Source organism: Asparagus officinalis, chromosome 3, assembly GCF_001876935.1.
Source record: "Asparagus officinalis chromosome 3, Aspof.V1, whole genome shotgun sequence".
Lineage (NCBI taxonomy): Eukaryota > Viridiplantae > Streptophyta > Magnoliopsida > Asparagales > Asparagaceae > Asparagus > Asparagus officinalis.
The window spans coordinates 28700213-28720712 of NC_033796.1; the positions used below are offsets into that span (position 1 = coordinate 28700213).

The 20500-nt window shown below is 37.4% G+C and overlaps 1 protein-coding gene across 6 annotated transcripts; it reads right to left on the reverse strand.

The window, feature by feature from the left end:
• On the reverse strand, positions 7706–20500 carry LOC109833582. 6 transcript variants are annotated; one of them, XM_020401309.1, is made up of 10 exons: positions 20350–20500; positions 19203–19246; positions 18075–18195; positions 15495–15630; positions 13564–14174; positions 11570–11870; positions 11077–11332; positions 10746–10838; positions 9155–9595; positions 7706–8207 (listed from the first exon to the last, which is right to left on the reverse strand). In XM_020401309.1, exons 1-10 carry the CDS (start codon positions 20387–20389, stop codon positions 7848–7850), a joined length of 2403 nt encoding a protein of 800 aa, XP_020256898.1. In that variant the 5' UTR covers positions 20390–20500; the 3' UTR covers positions 7706–7847. The 6 variants fall into 6 exon arrangements, with proteins under 6 accessions (XP_020256898.1, XP_020256897.1, XP_020256899.1 ...); XM_020401308.1 differs by having other exon boundaries at positions 15495–15648; XM_020401310.1 differs by having other exon boundaries at positions 15495–15648; positions 18075–18188; positions 20350–20394.

Sequence of the window (20500 nt, forward strand, 5' to 3'; positions counted from 1 at the left end):
CCCTGCATCCGGAGAAATCCTCATTTCCCCACATCCATCGCCTTATCCTCTCCGTCATCCACTAACTTTGTCTTCCTCCTCCTTTTTATTGCCCCCAGAAAAGAAAAACTGCGCGGTGTCCCCACCGGTCGGTTACCTTACCGCCATGGTGCTCAGGTACTCCTCCAGAGAAATCCCCAACCCCTAATTTGTCCAAATCCCAAGAACAGAAATCCCCGAATCGCATCGAATCAAAAGACAAAAATCTCTGTAAATAACGGCGGTTTAGAAATCAAGGATTAGGGTTAGGGTTTTTTCGTTGTACAGATGAAGGATCAAACCGTGGACACACAAAAAAGGAGCGGAAGGCAGAGATGGATGAGGGCCCACTTGTCTCGCGGCGCGCTGCTAGTGAGTTCAGTGCTATTCTCGCTTATTCACTCCGTCGCGGCGCGGAGATCCATCAGTACATAACACGGCAGGGGCGTGACTGGAGCATTGACAATGCGAGGTCTCTTCCGTCTCGGGCCCGCCCCTTCTCACGCGGCCGTCTACCTTCGCCCTCTACCCCAGCCGTCGTCCTCGTGAAAGCCGCCGCGCCTCCAGTCTCCCCCCGCACCTCCCCGCGAAGCGCTGCACAAGCCCCGTCCTGCCAGCGCCCCATCGCTGCGCTCGCGAGGGCCCGCCCATGTCGGCTTCTAACGACCGCGGGTGTCGAGGCGGCCGACTGTCCCTCGACCAGGCACTATACCCGCGCGCGCGGCACGCTCGGTACATGGCGCGCGCGCCCTCCGAGTTCGAGCCAAAGTCCGCCGTCGCGCCGGGCGGACCTGCGGGACCGTCGGAAGTTCGAGTACCAGATCCGCACCGAACTATGCCAGCGGAGCGCCGACCAGACCTGCCGGCCCACGGGCGGCCTTCACGCCGAGCGGGACCGTGGGCGGCGGCAGAATCGTGTGGGACTGAATGGATCCGGATCGGACGCGTCAGTCAGCGACAGCGGCTTAAGTGGTGCCGAAGACTCGAAAGGTAACAACGCCGAGGACCGGCGGTGAATGGACGACGCCGTGCAAAGAAAATCGTCAGATCCGACCGGGGTCCGGGAGGCCTCTGACAGTGAAGCGGTTTGCCGGCATGTGCTAGTCCCGTAACCTAGCGCCCCCCGTCCTAAGCGGCCGGTTTGGTGGGCCGTCCAGCTGCCGTCTCCAGAGGCGACGCGGATCGTTGGGGCGGCATCGATATGAGCTGTCACACTTCGCGTCGCGCGGCGGCGGAGACTAACGCGGAGACCGCGACGGAGCGGTCGTTCAAAACAGAAATTGACGCAGAACGGTGTGCGCTGCCAGGGAGCGAGCACGGGTCGATGGCGGGCGGGACGCGGCGCGGTGGTGACGATCCTTTGATACGGATACATGTACACGTGCATGCAGGTGAGGGATAGTGGAGGAAGGCGGGAAAAAGGAATTGGGAGGGACGGTTAGGGTTTTTGCCTCAAGAACGGAGGATGGGAGGCGTGGTTACGCAGGGCTCGAGCGCCGAGATGGACAGAGCATTCGAAGAGTTGTCGCCAAAAGAATCAGGATTTCTCGCTCCAATCTGAGAAAGATTTTGATTTGTCAGAGAGAGAGCGAGAGAAGACGAAGAGTACCGGGAAAAGTTTGAGGGAAAAGAGACGAGAAAAAAAATTAAGATAAGAGCCCATTTTTTATTTGTTTATTTTCTTTCTTCACTTCGGTTTTTCGTATCATATCATGGTTTGTTTGTGTACATTGGAGGAGGCGGGGAAAGAGAGAGAGGGGCTTGGTGGTGTAGTATTAAAAGCTTTAAAACGAACGATAGTTTGGTCTGAAGCCCAAAATCTACTCCGGTTCCAAGCTACATTCCGCGTGAAAATTATATGCTTGTGATTTACTGGGTAATTTCAAACCGAACAGAATGAGATCGATCGATTTTAACTTAAATTTTCAAAGGGCCGGGTAAAAATGAAGGAAGCTTGTTGCTTGATTAAACAATGAATGGGCCGGCTGTTGCTGTTTCATGCGTAGCTTGTTTGTTTGGCTTTTCCTTCGTTGTGATCGGGATCTGAATTTGGGTTTGAGTTATGGTTTTGGATTTTTAACGGATAATTGTTGGAATTGAAAACAATTCTTACAGTGTAAATTCTTTGAGATCATGCTCATCAATATGAGAAAAATATGCTGTTAGCTCATGCTGGTTCCTTGTACAGAAGTGGAAGATGAGAAGGACGCCTTTTCTAATCTAATAATTGTCAATATGAGAAAACATCTCAACGCAGGATGAATTATAATTTATAAGATGCGAGCTTGCGCTAGATGATATATCATCAAACCGTACGTCTTAGTGGTCTAAAAAGTTTACTCTCTTACATTATTCTAATTTTGATAGTAATTTGTCGTCATAGCATTCTTACTAACTATATGATATGCGGATGACTTATTAACTGATATCATGTTTATCAGTGTCGAAGAAGAGTTAGACGCCCAAACTGATGTTGGTTTCTGTTTAAGAAAGTTAAGGAATAAAATAATTTGCCTTCCTAAATTTGTTTAAAATATTTTCCTGCTAAAAGAGTTGTTCGCAAGAATATTTATTTTGAAAGAGAACCTCTTTTATTTCTGTAATTATTAACCATCTTAAACGGATCCTATCCACAGCAGCTAAATTTTTTGGAAATGTGATTTTACCCACTGAAGGAACTTCATACTAGTTTTATGTATAAAAGTAAAGCTAATTCATAAAAATAGTGAATGCGGAAAATATTTTTCCTGAAAAATCAAGGAAAATGAAAATGTAAATAAATTATAATATTAGGTAAATGTAGTATAATACTATAATATTATTATCCGAGTATCTACTCTCATTGGTCATTAAGTATTTAGTAAAAAGAATAATAAAGAATGCTTCACTGGAGAATTGTTGGAAGTTCTTTAACATAATGACTAATCTTATCTAACCAACAAAGTAGTATTAAATACTAGTAACTATAATAGTAGTGGCAATAATAATTAAAAAAATGAACAAGGCAACTATAGAAATCTCTTCAAGTTGTCCTGCTACATCAATAAAGAATCTAAATAAGGAGGTATTGTTATTATAAGATTAAGAGCTTAACTGAGCTGCATTCCATAAGATTATAAAAACACCTGAAAAAAAAAAAAACAATTTTTCAAAACAGCCCCATTTAGAGTTTTTTTTTTTCAAAATCGACCGGTTTTTTTTATTTATCAAAACCGACCCGATTTTGTAATTAACCGGCTAATCACCTTCCTAAATAGTCGGGGTTGACAACCCCGACTATTTAGGACCTTAATTTTTAGTGTTTAAGGCCTCTAATTAGGTTTAATACCCTCCTAAATAGTCGGGGTTGGCAACCCCGACTATTTAGGATGGTGATTAGGCTGCTAATCACAAAATCGGATCGGTTTTGATAAATAAAAAAAACCGGTCGATTTTAAAAAATAAAACTCTAAAGGGATCTGTTTTGAAAAATTGTTAAAAAAAATAATGGTAATGATTTCATCAAGTTGATAAGTCCTTAATGGTTCCTAAGTACTTTTGGCTTTATTCCGTCTGGCCCCCAAGAAAAGGACTTCCGCTAAAACTGCAAACTTTAAAGGCCTTATATAACAAGGGTTTGGTAATCTTCGGTGCCGCTCAGCTTGCGTGCTCCCTTTTTCCTGCAAAAGCGCATCAAACTTTCCCCTCTATTTCGCTTGGAAAATGATAGGGGCACCCCCCAACCACATCTCAAACCATACCCTCTCTCTCATATGCTACAGTACACCGGGCCCCACATGAGATTTTAAAATTGCATGTGGGGCCGGTGTACTGTAGCATATAAGAGAGGAGGTGTGGTTTGGGATGTGGTTGGAGGTGTGCCCCTAGTGCCACCCATTTCGCTTTGGGTTATTTTATGCGTATTAACTCCTCATTCTTTTTTGTCATTGAAAATGCACTTCTAATTTTGATATCTCCAAGGATAGATTTATTCAATGTTTGCAAGTTTAATTTAGTTAAAATTTTTAATTAAAAATAATCCTGGTTGATGCACACTAAAAGCTAAGAGGACCATGTGGGTAATGAGGCGTTGTCTGAGCTTATGTTTTAATTCTGGTGAGCATCCCAAGATCATGTGGTGTTGTCCACAAATCTTATCCTTAGAAAGGAAGTACTTATCCACTGATTTAACGATTATGAAATTTATTATTGCTCCAAGACTGTTGTAAAGGATTATTATATTAGGAGCATAGATTCCAAACCTAAGACATACTGGTTCTATAAATGTTGCTGTAACTTGAAGTTAGCATCAAGATGTTTTTTTAAATACTAATTTTTAAATAATTCTTATGAAAGAACTAATGCTGTTACCTGTATTATTGCAATTCTATCATTCTACAATGAATCATGTCAATATTGGTAAATCTCATATTCTCTCAAATTCAAAAGAGACTTCTTTCAAGCACTCTAACCTTTTTTTCAAAATATTTTTTTTTTAAATTTTTTCAAAACCAAACTCCTCTAGCTTAGAACTTAAATTTTGTGAAATATAACTGAAATCCTTATTTTATTAAGATTGTTCAGGGACAGGTTTCCATCATTTGCATTATGAACGACTGCTTAACAAAATTTGAAAGAGACATAAAACAATGCACAGGCATAACTTTAGCAAATAAAGAGTTAAGTGTTTATGATTACAAGATAAGCAGCAGGGCAATTATAACTGGACATTTCTGTTGATTTAGCGGAACAATATCAATTGACGAATAAATGCCTCATTATTGATAAGGCATCAGTTGGTGGCTCGTTGAATCAAATATTAAGACTTATTAACCAAAAAAAAAAAAAAAAGCATCGTGACAAGTTGCGACAATTGGAGGCTGCAACAGTAAGAAGGAGAAAAATATTTTTGTCCTTTGTTCGCCTCAGAATTGGAAAGAGGGGGGATTTGTTCTCTACAATTTTTTGGTTTAAAAGTGGGAACATCATATTTCTAGGCCAAAGAGCAATCACACACCCTGCCGTGCAAGTGACCTAGTAGTTGGGGTTTAGGGCCTTAGATTAAAAGGCTAATGGTCGATTCGTGTTTATGACACGTCTATTCCCAATTTCTATTACTCAATATTGCAAGTGCGAATGGTCGCTTTTGTTTAGAATCGTTGAGGAGCCATTTTGAGTATCCCAAAGGTTAATGACCTAGGATTATTTAAGACACATTTTTTTTTAAAAAACTTTTGATGTAGACCCCCAAATGCGCAAGTCAAAAATAGTTTCCTGTTCCTTTTTTGGGCTGAGCCCTGCCCGGTGAAACTTGGGGGCTGTTTAGTTCGCCCAAATTTTATGGAAAAAAAAAAGCTTCGATTTCAGGACTATTTCCTCAAATATCCATGTGACGATGTACTGTTTTCCAACCATTTCTACAAAGTTCTCTTGCTTTAGTTTGTTTATCACTTTGAAACCACAAAAGAAAGTAAGGTGACCCCTTTCCAATTGGCTGATGTAGTTTGTTTATCACTTTGAAACCTATCCTCCATTCAACATTCTTAATTCAACTTGGTTAGATGGCACACTGGGGATGGTAAAGCCTCTAGCTTTTGGCACGATAAGTGGTCATCAGCTAACTCTCTCTGCAGCCTTTTCCCAAAGACATATCAACTTGTCCTTTCTCAGCATTGCAATATTCGATCGCAAGGTATATTTCTTAATAACTCTTGGTACTGGCATCCTCTTACACGAAGGGGAATCTCCAATCAAGAGAGGTTAGACCTTCAGAACCTTCTCTCTTTCTTAGAACCTCTTTCTCCTGTTGACCCCTCTTCTCATGATACTCTCTGGTGGCCTCTACATCCATCGGGGGTCTTTTCAGTCAAATCCTATTACTCCTTTGTCTCTTCCGGGGGTGTGAAATCTAAGTACTTCAACATTATCTGGAAATCCAACATTCCCATGAAGGTTAAAGTTCTGTTCTGCATTATTACTTACAAGAAATTGAACATGAGGGCAAACATGATCAACAAGGGATGGACTGGTGATCCTAGATGCCCTTTATGTCAAATGGATACGGAAACTCACGATCATTTGTTTCCAAATTGTCCTTTTGCTCGTACAATATGGAATAGTCTCCTCCCCCTCCTCCCAGCTAACTGTCGGCCTCCCAACATGGAAGATTTGATATTCCTCCATGATTCTCCGGGTCTCAGTCCTGATATCAAAGTCATTTGGAAGATTCTATTGCCTTGTATATGTTGGTGGAAATGGAACAATAGAAACTCAATCATTTTTAAAGACTGCTAGTTCAGCCCTCTTATCATTGCTTCTAACATTGCGAGATATACTATTTTCTGGTCAAGTACAGAAGAAGAAAGAATGGCAAGGAGGCTTCGTAGAGCCGCATTCAACCTTGGCTTCCAGGAACTGGCAAAGAAGAATATCCAATATACTTCAGGCGACAACTTCGCCAATGATCCATAGATCCCGATCTAGTCTCTCGTTCTAAGACAGAGGATACCTTACCAAAAGATGGCTTCCCTCTGCAAAGTGTTTTTTTGCCTTTTTCTTTCAGTTGGGGCTATGTCGTGGGTTTAGTTTGGTAGGTGACGATAATTGTCCGCTCCTTACCTGGTTCTCTTACGGTGTTCCTCTAACTGGATATGATGTAAATCTTTAAGTATTAGTTTTATATATAATTATGTGATTCTGACATGAGGAAATCCATTTTAGAGCTTTTGTGAAGAAAGTCACTTGAAACCTGGTTTCTTTACTAATTTTCTCTTTTCTAATTTTCCGGGAAACAAACCAAACAACCCCCTAAAAGGTCTTTATATGAACAAGCGATGGTCATTAGTCCAAAATATCTACTTGTCCTGGTAATTTTTTTCCTAGTAACACGACATTGATAAAAGGCTATTTAGCTTGACTCATGAAATTGATGCGCAACCCATGGGGGTTAGTCTAAAAAGTCCACACAAGGATGTGGCCCGTTAATGAGCTCACACATGGCTTGGCCGACCTACTTATTGCATAAGATTCCAGTCCAGAAATCCAAAGCGAGCCCTCCAACTCGATGCTAAAAGCTACAACGCCAAGGACACATCAGTCGTCACACACAGAGAACAAAGTTCGTACTTGGGTGTATACGAGTTAGGTCCAGTGTCATCACAATTTCAATCTCCCACCAATAAAGCCACCAATAGTCGACTATAACCCTCCACCGTGGCCGCTGCCTACACAATTGAAGCCTCCTCGTCCCGCACCGCATCAAAACGCAAGTCTCCATCATGATTATATTACAAGATCCTCTCCAATGCTGCCACTGATACAAACACTAAAGTCGGTATAAACCTCAAACCATTCTCATCCCTCACACAGTTAAAGCCTTCTAATCTAGTTAGCATCACAGTTGCAAAACCAAGCCAAGTTTTCTAAACTTCTACGTCACCAAACCACAAGCAATCACTACTATGGCCATCAATGTTACGATGACCAAGGTACAAGCTCACAGCTCTATGCATACAAATATGCACCAGCTCTTGGGAGAGGTTGGCTCCTTTCCAACCATATTGAGAACTTTTCCGGAGTGAAAAATTAATTCTCAGTTTTGTCCTTCCTCTGTTTCATTTTCCACTTTACAAGTAATACGACGCCAAAGGGTAGCCTATGCAAGAATTAATATTCAACCGAAAAATAACTAAACAAAGGGCAAAAGAACTTAACAAAAACGAAACCAGGCATTAACGGATAAATATAACCATATCTGACAAGTAAAGCTAATCATGAAACCAAATAATGATATCAAAAAATGATAAAGATTTACCAGCCATAACCAAGAAAAAAAGAGGGCAAACAGTGCTTCAGAAGCTATTGGTCCAATGAAGATGCTCGAGCTGGGATTGCTGATAGGCTCCAACCTGAGCAGATGCTGCTGGAACTATCCCAATTCCAGAATTACCGGCCCAGCCTGGGTGAACTTCCCGCTGGTGGACTATAGGATTTGTTTGCGCTGCAATTGCGCCTTGTTGTGGATGATAATACAAGTTTTGATATTGCAGGTGAGGTGATGGAAATGAAAGTGGGTTTAACGCTGGATTGACTCCATGAGCTGCTGGCAGATATGTCTGATGTGCTTGTGCTTGTCCTGATAGATTATAGGGTGGTGCTGGTCGCAAGCTAGCCAGGTCACTTGGATTTTGGGTCCAGATATCTACATCTGACTGAAGATACAACACAGACAATCAGAAAAGAGTAAAATTATTCATTAAACTCTCAAACAAGAAAAGAAAATTGATTTGGGATGTTTATTCATCCTTCATCTTCATAATTCTCTCATAAAATCTTATTCATTAGAGCAACTTGTCAGACTAGAAAAAGTGAGAAGATTTTAAAATATACTCACAATTATGGCCTTGTAGTTTGCAAGTTAATTTCGAATTTTCTGCAGTCTTGAAAATACAAAAATGATACCTAGAGCTTAAAGAGTTTGTAGTATGTGGACTTGTGACATGTTCACCATCTAAGTGTTACCAATTCAGAGTGTTGAAGAAAAAATTAGTATAGCATATTCACAGTTAAGATGGACGTGAAAAAAAAAACGAATAACAGTATTAACTTAATCACTACCCCACGTTTTCAGAAAAATAGCGTGATATAGCGCATATATATTCATGTCTAATATAAAATGATCAGGATCTGAGCATCACAACCAAAAGCAATGATTACTTAACCGCTTGTCTAGTCCATGATAATGGAGCGGTTTGAGGACGGAAATTTCCAGCAATCAGAAAGTTGCGCTGTTGCTCTACACAACCTCCTGAACTTTTGAGAGACTTTGAATTCAAAGATTGGAAAGAACTCAGAACATTAAGAAATTGAACAAGCATTTGTCATGCACTGGATGAGAAATAGGAATATTGAAGCTAATATAACAAGTAACATAATTATCTAATAGCTCATGTAGTATTAACTAGAGGCATTTGGCAGATCATGAATTATGGTTTTGCAACTAATTGGAATTGTGAGTTTCTAAGAAATTTATGGAGAAATTTCATTGGGCAAGAAGTTTCATTTAGTCAAATCAATATTCTGGATATATTTTACGCTAATAACTCAGAGAAAATGGTTAAATACTATTTACTAATATTTCATTAAAACAAGGTAGTACCTGTGGGTTCGGAACATAGACGTTGTTGTCTTTAAAATTCATCCCAGTCATATGCTCTATGCCCGCTGTGCTGCCGACTGTACTGACTGAGTACCCACATGAATTGGTGTAAATCCCATATCCAGAGGTGAGATTCCCAGCTTGGATAGTCTTATACTGAGATGGACCATATTTCAGACTGCCACTGGTTGACTGTGGGTTTTCCCCAGGCATCATGAGATAATTGCCTCCACCGGAAGGGTCGGTGGGTGCTGAACCCCTTGAATAGTTTGGAACTAACATTTGTGGGACATACAAGGGAGAAATGATTTGCCGGTATGGGGAAAATTTTGGATAATGTGCTATGTGGACTTGTGGATAGAGCTGTGTGAAATGTTGCGGTTGCTGAACCATGGACATATTAGAGAACGAGCTGTCATCAGTCACATGGGTGTTCAAGGCCTGAGGAGGATACGCAATAAGGAGTCAAATATAACAGTTAGTAATGGTGGAAAAAATGAATCATAAATTAAATGTATTCGGAAGCAATAAACACACTGTATAATACTGGTAATTGGAAATCGCGTTTATCATTTATATTGATCAATAGCTACAGAAAAATTGGCAGGAGATCTACACAAACTTCTGGATTCTCTGCTTACAAACCAAGCACCTGAAAATCAAACATAAAAATGTATCCACATAGATAGAATACAGTTATTGTTATCACTTGAATAAACTAGATGGTAGGAAACAAAGATTGCCTCACAATGCTAAGTCCAACCGTTTCTGCTATTTGTCCCTTCTCTATGTACAGTCAGAATTGTTCACTAGAGAACTTGACATGATAGTGAGTCGGAGGGTTGGACAGGAAAATTTATTCAATAGGAAGAGCATGTTTTATTCTTATGGAAGTATCGATTTATGAGAATGAAAAGCAAACACCGAAAGAAAACAAAACAAAAATATAAGGAAACGAGCACGTGATCAATGCCCTCCAAAAAACATTTTGCCCTTTCAATTTCAAGTAAGTAGGATTGATAAGTTCTAAATCTATGGTTTATAGAAGCTGATATAGTATTCTGTTTCCGCACAGTATACAAGCTACCGATCTCTGGATCACTTCATCTATACATACTGACTTTTATTATAGCTTTTGAAGTATTGACTACTATGTGCTATGGATAACTTTTTCCACATGGTTTGATGGATATTATCGATAGAACATGGCAAATTCTTTTGGCTTACAGTAGGTTAATCACTGGGGACAACGCTTCTACTCTATTGGTTAGTCATGTTATTTGGGGGTTGCATGCATTTTTTATATGAATATCAAAACTTCTACAAGTAAAGGGCTAGATAGTTTTGACACTATTATTTCGTACAATTTTTGTGATGATCCAAAAACTACTCCTATCCGGTGAATATCCAAAAATTACTACCATCTCCAAAGCCATTTACAGCAACAATGTTTCTGTCAACTAGATTGAAATCTGACAGAATTTCACTATTTCAGTCTTTAGTAGGTAAACATGATATTATAGCTTATCTCATAGTTATGACAAGAAAGACTAGAAAAATTAATAGAGGTGAAACAATATATTCAAAATACCTCAGGTGCTAATGAGAAACCATGTGCTTGTGCACTTCCTTCCATTATCTTTCTAGAAAATGGCACGCCAGCATTCATTCGGGGATCATATGCCTGTGTTGTAAAATAAATAAAATTAGCAAACATGTGTACTAGAACATATTTTCAACATGCTAACAAAAAAAATGAAACCCCAGAACAAAAATGAAGATCTTTTTACAATATTCTTATAAGTTATCAATATATATAACTGAACTGACTTTATTTAGACATTGGGCTCTTTCAGAAGTTAAATTCCACAATTGAACATTAAGATGTTTCTAGCTTGTGTTACATAGATGATAAACCTTACCGAAAAGTCAGCTAAGTTTGGAGGAGTATTTTGTAAAGGTTCGCATGAACTACAGGGAGGACTGCGACTCTGAATTAGTCCAATATCAGGATAGCTTTCAATATCCCGAGGTCTTATAGGCTCATCATTTATAGGTACAGTAGGTTCTGCAGCAGATGCTGAAATATCAGAGCTAGAATTTCTGAAATAGGAGTCCACCGGACCTGACTGGTCAGCAAGAGAATCTCCAAAGCCATCTGGATCTTCTGCAGAAGTACTGCCAGGAAACAAGTTGCAGTAAGTTTAAATGTGCCAGCAACAGACAGGCATTCACATACAAAGCTACAATAAAAGTTTGCATTAGGTAGAGAAGAATGCACTGTCTCTGTCAGAGAAGGAAAAAACTAAATGGATAGAACTTACTTCATAAATGATCAAATAACATGGATAACAATAAATGACATCACACTACAACATAAAGCAGGAAAAGAAAACATCACCAAGTGACAGGTACCTGGAAGAAGGAAAATAGCTAGATTCTTTTGCATCCTTGAATGCCTTTGAAGCCAATGGGATACTCTTGATAGAGACAGAGTCAGCTCCAAAACTGCCAAACACCAGTCCAGCCCGCTCAGATTCGGAAACTCGAAGATGCTCAGGTATGATTACATGCTCGTTTTTCGATATGTTAACTTGTAGAAGTCTCTCCGACAAGCCAGATATTGGCTCTTGGCTTGAATGATTGGTTGCATCAGAGCTATCAACATCGAGCTTCAGACTGGATTTTGGCTTCCACTTCATGTTGGTACGCACAGCTGCATTCCAGCCTTCTTAAATTTAATAGTGTATATACAGCAATAATCAAGCAATATGAAATCTAAACATATCTTAGCCAGATAACTTAGATGTTTGTAATGCATTGCCCTCAGTATCGAAAAATATGAGACCAACTATGGGACAACCATTGCCAACCAAGTGTTCGTCCTCACACCATTTCTGAGGATCCATCCTACGAGGATACCTCACCTCTCCTTTCAGTGTCATATTTTGGTTAAAAAGGGAATTTCTCCCAGTAATGACACTGTATCACACTTCCTGGTTCAATGTATATCGGATGATTCTTAGATGTACTAATGAAACTGTATCACACTTCTTGGGAACTCCTCCAATGTGTGCTGGATGGCTCTTAGATGTAATCAATGTTATACTCATTAATTCCAGACACTTCTTGTACATAAATGTTCACATTGTTCCATAGTTCTTGGATATGCAGTTCACAAATTGGAACATGATCAATCATTTATTTCATTGTAACAACTCTTATGGTTATGGAGTATAAGGAATAGGCTTATTAAACAGGATAGACTTAAAAAATAGAACATATTAAGATCCTCTACAGGAAGACGAAGAAGAAAACAAAAAGCTATAGCCGATGTATGTCTAAGTTCATTCAATATATGGAAAAGTGTTGTTTGTCCAATGTAGTTAAACTTTTAATACTATGATTAGATTATTAAAAAAAGTATCTGATAACCATAAGATAAATTATCCTAACAACTTTGTGCAACAATGTTTCACAACAGAAGTGTGTCGTATGGCTTGTTGGACAATTTTCTCATGGTTATCAGATGTTTTTCAATAATCTGATCATCACCATGATCATAATGTACCACCTATTTCCTCCATAACCAGGGCAGCTATGGGGCAGAAGGCCCCAAAGAAAATGCAAGACAGTTACATAACCACCTCTCAACCTGACGTTATTCTTGTAACTTGGTGCTGATTTCTTGGCCACGAAAATATAAACATGAAAAGTACTTCCAATGGATCTTAGAAGGCCAAATGTCTGGAAACAAATACTTCATTAATCATGCAACATAAGCTCATGCAAGGAGCAGCACTTTAAATTCTTCTAGACTAAGAAATTTTCGGATAGTAAAAATGGAAACAAGGCATATCATTCTCTGTTTGGTAGAATTCCAAGATATTCAATTACAGTAATCTTGGATCTGTTACTTGTACCACTTAAATTATTTAAATCTATTAAGTATTCACAAGCCATTCCCACCTTTCACCGTATGTTCCAAATAGTTTTTCACAACAAATTTCTCTGATGTATCCACCCATATTAGCAAACTTTCACGTAAGCTGTTATTTATTATTTCATTCTTACAGCTATATTGAGACTCAATGATCTGCAACGCAAAGTGATGCTTCAAAATCAACAACCTCATAGGGCTACGTTTTGCAAAAGAAGAGAGCATAATAGATATAGAAAACGGTTATATTTATAGACAGCAAGTCAATGTCATAATAAACATGGACATGATGTTCTTTATATATCGATTGCCCAAAACCAAGACATGAGGCATACCTAGCCTATATTTGTATATTTCATATGAATATATGTATAAATGATTCATATAATATATGATAGGGTTCCTATTCATATAATATGAATTACCCACATAACAATTTCAGGATAAGAGTAACTAATGAGAAATTTACCTTTCTGATATCCCATGACTTGATAATGTGGTTTAACATCACTCTGACTAGATGAAGAAGATTTTCTGATTGACATGCTTGGAATAAACGGCTTGAATGCATAAGATCGATAAGGTTGATTTCTCTTCAATGTCGTTGCATTGTCCCGTGAGAAAGAATCATCCCTCTCAGATAACGGAACAGAGGATGAATTACCCAACTTAGATGTAAATGTTACTGAGTGATCAGCAGTAGACTTTTGCCGAACACCAACTGGACCAAGTTCATGCCTACTAGATCCCACAGAACCAGACGATCTGGAAGATGGCACATGAACAAGGTGCGAGGATGAAGAGTACACTCCAATGACACAGTTAGAAGATGCACATGCTACAGGATGTGTTTGAGACTTATTGTTGAGCTCCTTTGCCGCCATCCCTCTCGAATTGGAGACAGACATCTGCTTCTCTTTAGGTACTGATGACTTGTCACTCGACTCACTCCAACTTGACTTTTCATATTTGGCATGAGCTGGAATAGAATCACATCTCCCATTTAAATGTTGACATAAACTACATCCATCTGAATTTTCCTGAGCTGAATGCTCGAGGTCAATTAGATTTCGGCTAGATCTACAGAAGAAGAGATGACAAATAATGGAATCAAAGTTTGATAGTATAAGTTTCATCCAACCGTAATATATTTGAGAAAGAATAAAAAACCGTAAGCAGGATTAAATGGCTGCACAAGACGAAAGATGACTAATTCAAGAATAGATTTATGGGGTTTAGCATATATGCCCTCACTGGTATTTGTGGTTTATGAAAAGCTAGACAGAACCTTCTGATCCAACATAAATAAAATATTGCAAATAAAAAAGCATATCAACTAGGGGTGCTAAACCGTATTCGTCTCCGAGAAAATATCCGTAACCGTATCCGTTAGGATACGGATATGGTTATTCAAATCTATAACCGATAGTATATGGTTACGAATTTAGTTTTTGTAATGAAATATCCGGATCCATATCCAAAATATCCGGATCCGTATTGGTCATATTGTTACAATAGTTCTAATCCTTACATTATGGATTTGAGGTTAATTTCAATGATCAAGATGCCTAATCTTAGCTTTTCAGATATAACAAACATATTAATGAACTCTTTTGTGTCACGTGATGACGTGAACTATTATTTTTTCAATATTATGTAGTTTTCTTTTCTCATATTTGTTTTTTATCCTCATATATATCCGTTTATATATCCACATGAATATCTGTATCCGTATCCGATTTAGTGAAGATGGATATGAATTTTCCATACCGAAGTATATCTGTAACCGTATCTACATCCATGATGGGCGAGTAAGCGGATATGAAGATGGTAATAATCATATCCGAGCCGTATCCAGACCGAATGCACCCCTAATATCAAGACAATGATGTTTGAGCTTTTAGTTGTTTAATTAATAATAATGGCTTTTACATATCTCGTTATGTTCAGCTGCCTACCCAAAGCTGATGCTTTCTACTTTTTGCAAATATTTTATCACTATTGATAACCATTAATCATTAGCAATATTGTTCACAAATCAAATAAGTCATTGATAACAAGTTAACAACAGAAGTAACTCAGTAAACAAGATAATGATAAATCTGGCAGTCTCTACATAAGATACTGCTTACCATTTATTGTTGTTATCATCATTTTGGTTATTATATCATTATTATTTCTTGTTTTGAGTAGATTCATTTGTATGCCAGCAGAGGAGGGGCCAAAGAAAGGCTACAATGACCTGAAGCAATGATGCTTGCCAGCACAACAATATCAAGAATCCAAGGGGCATTTGCTCACGTTCACTCAAATAAATAAATAAATAAATAACATCAAGAATTCTAAATTATGGGAAGCATGAGAAAACATTCAACATAAGAATAAAAAAACAATAGATACCTCAAATTTCGAACATTTGTTGTCCTCTCAATCTGATGGTCTTTTGATGAATTTTGAGGTGATCCTGGCATAATGTCTTTCGTATTGTTTAGTTTCATCCTGTTATCCCTCACAACACGGAATTCTCGGGTAATTTCTGCACTAGCCATATTTTCTATAGTAAAATAAAACTCATAAGCAATTCTATTATCTGTATAGATTCTTACTGCAAGGTGTAGCTCAGCGTAGGATAGGTTCAATACAGATATCAAGAAAGTTCAGAAGAGACATGTAATCAAATCTAGGGGTGGAAATGAACCAAATATTTAACAAATAGTTGGGCATTTATTCGCTAAAGTGTTCAGTCATATTCGATTCGACAGTTCAGTTAACAATAAACAAATAGCTTCTAGTATTCAGTTCATAAACGAATAGAATATAACCACATGTATATTTGATTCCTTTGTTTAATAAACTATTTGTTTTTATGTAACACTTCAGACCTATAAATTATAGTTAATATATTTTCTATGCATCCCACAAGCTTTTTACACATATAACCTCATATAAGTAGTTTTTGATTTGTAAATATTACATGTATCACTAGGTTGTATATTTATTAGTTGTATCAGTTTTGGCTGCATTATAAGACTAGGATAGAATAAAAAAAATTATTAAATATTTGTTGAATATGAACCGAATAGTTCACAAGACTACATAAAAACTACTAACGAATATTCACGAATAGTTATTGAATATTTGAGTACTAATCGAATCAAATTCGAATACAAGTTTCCTATTCGTTTCAAATTAGGCATGAATTGAGTAGTCGAATATGAATCAAATACGATACGAATATTGTGGTATTCGATTCGGATTCTATTCGTTTCCACCATTGATCAGATCTACTTTGCAGGATATTGGCTTGTATAACTAAACAAACAACACGAAAATGGGTGAACAGGTATGGAGCAAGGTTTTTGAAGTATGTTTTGGACATGACTGCCAGTCATTAAAGTTTAACTTCATAGGAATTTGATCAACAATTTGGGCAATTTCCATTGTACACTGTATACACTCAGTCCTACTTATTTCATTTTATAGTTAAGAGCAAGATTTGAATTTTCAGTAACTGTTCAATATCCAGTATATTAAATGTCGGCCGATATATCGATATATCAACCGATATATCAATTTTGATGCCCTTCTGATAAAATATTTATGAAAAAATATCGTTTTCTGGTTTTTACCATTTTTTCCGATATATCAAAAATATCGCCCAATATTTCATTGAGTAAGTATCGGTCGATATTGGCTAATGTCCAAATGAAAAGGGTTATTGAGTTTGGGGTTTGGTTTTGGTTCCCATCAGACCAAAAAACTTAATAAATTTCCAAACCCAAATTCCCTAAATCCCTAGTCAATCTCATATTTCTCCTCCCTCTTCGTTCTACACTTCAGCTCAAAACGTTTCTTATATTTCTCCTCCCTCTTCATTCCGCACTCCTGCTAAAAAATGCTAGGCGATCTCAGATATGAATCACTCTCCTTCCTCTCCACTCTCTCTTTCTCTTCTCCGATTCTCTTCTCTTAGCTCTCTCTTAGCTCCTCCTTAGACCCCTCTATCTCTCTTCCTCTCTCCTCTCTCCCTCAACTTCTCCCCCCTTCTCTCTGTCTTCCTCTCTCTCTCTCTCCTCTGTTCATGTCTTCTCTCTCTCACACAGACCTCTGCATGTATCTAATATCTCTAAACATCGTATATTATTATTCATGTTGCAATTTTCTATGTTTAGAATACATTAAATATATTTTGATTACATATTACAATGTTATGTTAAATATGAACATCATTTGATATGACATGACGATATTTATTACGTATCCCTGAAATATCCCTGATTTCCGCAATCCGATATGGATTTTGGACATCCGATATTTTTGATATTTAATACATTGATACTATCACCCAATATTTTATCTGTTTCTAAATAAAAAGACAATGATCCTCACTTTTGGGGATTTCATTGAGTCATGCAGTAAGGAAAAGTCTTAAAGCCATAAGTGCCACTTGTAGAAAGCCAGAGAGTTTCACTTAATAGAGATATTTAGAAAAGTGGTATAAATATTCAGTTCACAAGGAAAAAAATAAAAGATGCATGACAAAATTTCAACATTTACTTTCTCCAATTTGAATTCGAGAATGCATAGGTTTTTCTGCTAAAGGACCCGGCTGATGTATGCACAAAACACATTTCATGCTTTCGGAGTATGATATTATTGAAAGCAGAATGTGTATTTCAGACACTCTACATGCTTGTGTTGTTAATCAATAGAAGAGGGTAAGTAGGCATGCCAGTCCATTATAAGCGAAATCAATCTACACAACATGTCATAACTCACAAACATTTGAATTGTAGTGTTCTTTGTTCTTTATACTCAAAATTTTAAAAACATCTTACCAATGCCAAGACACATATAGAACATGTAAAGAAAATCACACATGCAGACTAACAACCGAGATACCTTTGCATAATGAACATGTATGGGTTTTTTATTACTAATTGCAACTGAACTAATGAACCTATCAGGCTTTCGTATTACCTGGTACAGCGTTTTGAGTGTAACCTCGTCTTGTAGGACCCCAAAATGTATGAGATTTTGCCCATTGTTGTTTGTGCTCTACATGGGCTCTTTTACCAGCAAGAACCATATAACCTGTATTCTGAGGGCATAAACATCCAAATCAAATGAAAACTTAAATTAAAAAAACATTTTAATTCTTCATTCAATGAATGAGTCGCCTGGAAATAACAATTGAAAATAACTATAAATAGGTACAGAAAAGTGAGAGGATTTTCTGATATACCATCCTGAAATCTTCTCTATTTTGATATGCTCCCCTCAGATCTTTATATTTTGATATGTACACCCTTGAAAACTCATACTTCAAAAAAAAAAAATCCCCTGACCACTGAATTCAAAATACATACATGGAATATACCATTAAAATAATACAATTAACTGAAAATATTAATATCTCACAATGCCCTTTCTATACCCTTAAATTAATACCACATAGGTCTATGTTGGTTCTTCCTTAAAATGGTCAAGGGAAAACATCACATAAAATTGCAACAAATGAATCTTGTTATAGAACGAACTGCTTTTTTTAAAAGAACTATGATATTTATTTCCATGCATGAATCAAGAATTATTCCTTATAGAAAGAAGGCAAAACCATTGACTTGTACAGAACTATGATAAAGAGTCATAGACATGCTCAAATAAAAGAATGAGATATGTTAAACTGCTCTACTGAAAGTTAAAATGTCAGGAACTATTCCTTTTGCAAAATCATAAAAACATATGATAAGTTAAAGCTTTTGAACAGTTACATATGTAATAGACTAAGTTGAATGTTATTGCGTTATGAAAAAGTAATGTGTCTAAAGTAAATATAATGTGTCTGGACTTTTTCGTATGCAGAAATGTCTATACATGCATGTATATAAGAACACTCACTATACTATCTATACATATTCTAGTTAATATCATCTTGTCCTCGTGTCCTACTTTGAATTTGTCATGTTCCATGTCTTGTATTATATGTCCATGCTTGCCAAATGAAGTAAGTCATGATATCAAAGTAAGATATCAAAGCAAGATATCAAAGCATATAACATTCCCAGAATGTTGGGAAAAGTTTGACGAGAATAGATAGCCATATACCTCTTTCCTTTTGTCTTTTATTTCCTCAACAGGATGGAATGAATCTGCAAAGAAAGAGAAATTATGGTTCGTAGACCAAAAAGGATGCATACAAGATGAATATATCAATAAACTCACATACCCAATATAGAAAATTGACAAATATTGGTAGTTTTTTCACATAATCATCCAAAATCAAAATACACGCACATCCTCATCAACATCATTAATTACAAGCAAGTAGTAGCTTAAATCTCACTAAATTTTCAAACCTCATTAAATTTTCAAAACAAATGATAGGTAGAAGTTAAGCAGAGGGGAACTCTTTATTAATATCCCGATCACAAGGAGAGAAAATCTGTTCTTCAACATTCCCCCACCCTAGGCCACCTTGCCGCAAGGCTCACTATGTCTTTCCCAAACTGCACAATCTCATAGTCTATTCAAGAATCACTGATTCTCATCCGTACCTTTTCTCATTCTCCTTATCTTCTTTTTTTGAGTAAAACTTTTTCTTGCTTTGATACCGAATCAAGGTTACAAGCTTAATTTTCACCATGATATCCATGTCTACAGGATTATACAGATGAGAAACCATATGAAGACACTTCTTATTCATATACTGGTGAATACTAGTGAGTGGGTTTCTCGCATTACTACAGATACACTCCTTTTTTCGCCATTCAAGTCCAGAGGCAAGAGGTCTCTTCAATCCTTGACCTCACACAACCTTTTGAAAGTAAAGTAAAGCCATTTAATTTCTTCAACAAACTAATTTTGTATATCCATCATAATATCTCAACAGAACCTTTCACGATAAGTGAGCACAATAAGGCCAAACAAATAAACTGACGCTGAATCCTAATTATCATAAAGTAAAAAAAAATAAAGAAAAAGATAATGCAACCGTTGATAAAAGTCGCAAGAGTTTCTGGAATGTTTTCAGATAAATGGTAAAGGTTATCCCATCATTTTAATGAGAAAAAACATTCTAGGCCCAATGACATCCATCAAAGACAACTAGCTTACAAATTCACGAGAATCACTCCATAACCCTAATTAAAACGATAACACGAATAGTTACTTAAAAATTAATCAAAATAGAGGAATTAATGAGATAACAAATTTAGAACAATAGAAAATGCTTTAAACATAGGATTGATCTGACCTCGATTGAAAAGATTCGGATTGTTATAGTTGCGATCCATGAGAGAAAGAGAGAGAGAGAGAGAGAGAGGAGAGGGCGGCGGGAAAAAGAGGAAGGGGTTTTTTGAGGGAAAATGAGGGTTTTGAAACTCTTGAAGGAGGACAAACGTAAT

Bases quoted from the DNA above. Each gene is read 5' to 3' on its own strand.
- LOC109833582 (XM_020401308.1), bottom strand. From the start codon at position 20,389: ATGGATCGCAACTATAACAATCCGAATCTTTTCAATCGAG. The intron at 18,196-19,202 runs GTATATGGCTAT...TTATGCCCTCAG, and splicing joins TAAAAGACAAAAGGAAAGAG to AATACAGGTTATATGGTTCT. The intron at 15,649-18,074 runs GTAATACGAAAG...ATTTTACTATAG, and splicing joins CACTCAAAACGCTGTACCAG to AAAATATGGCTAGTGCAGAA.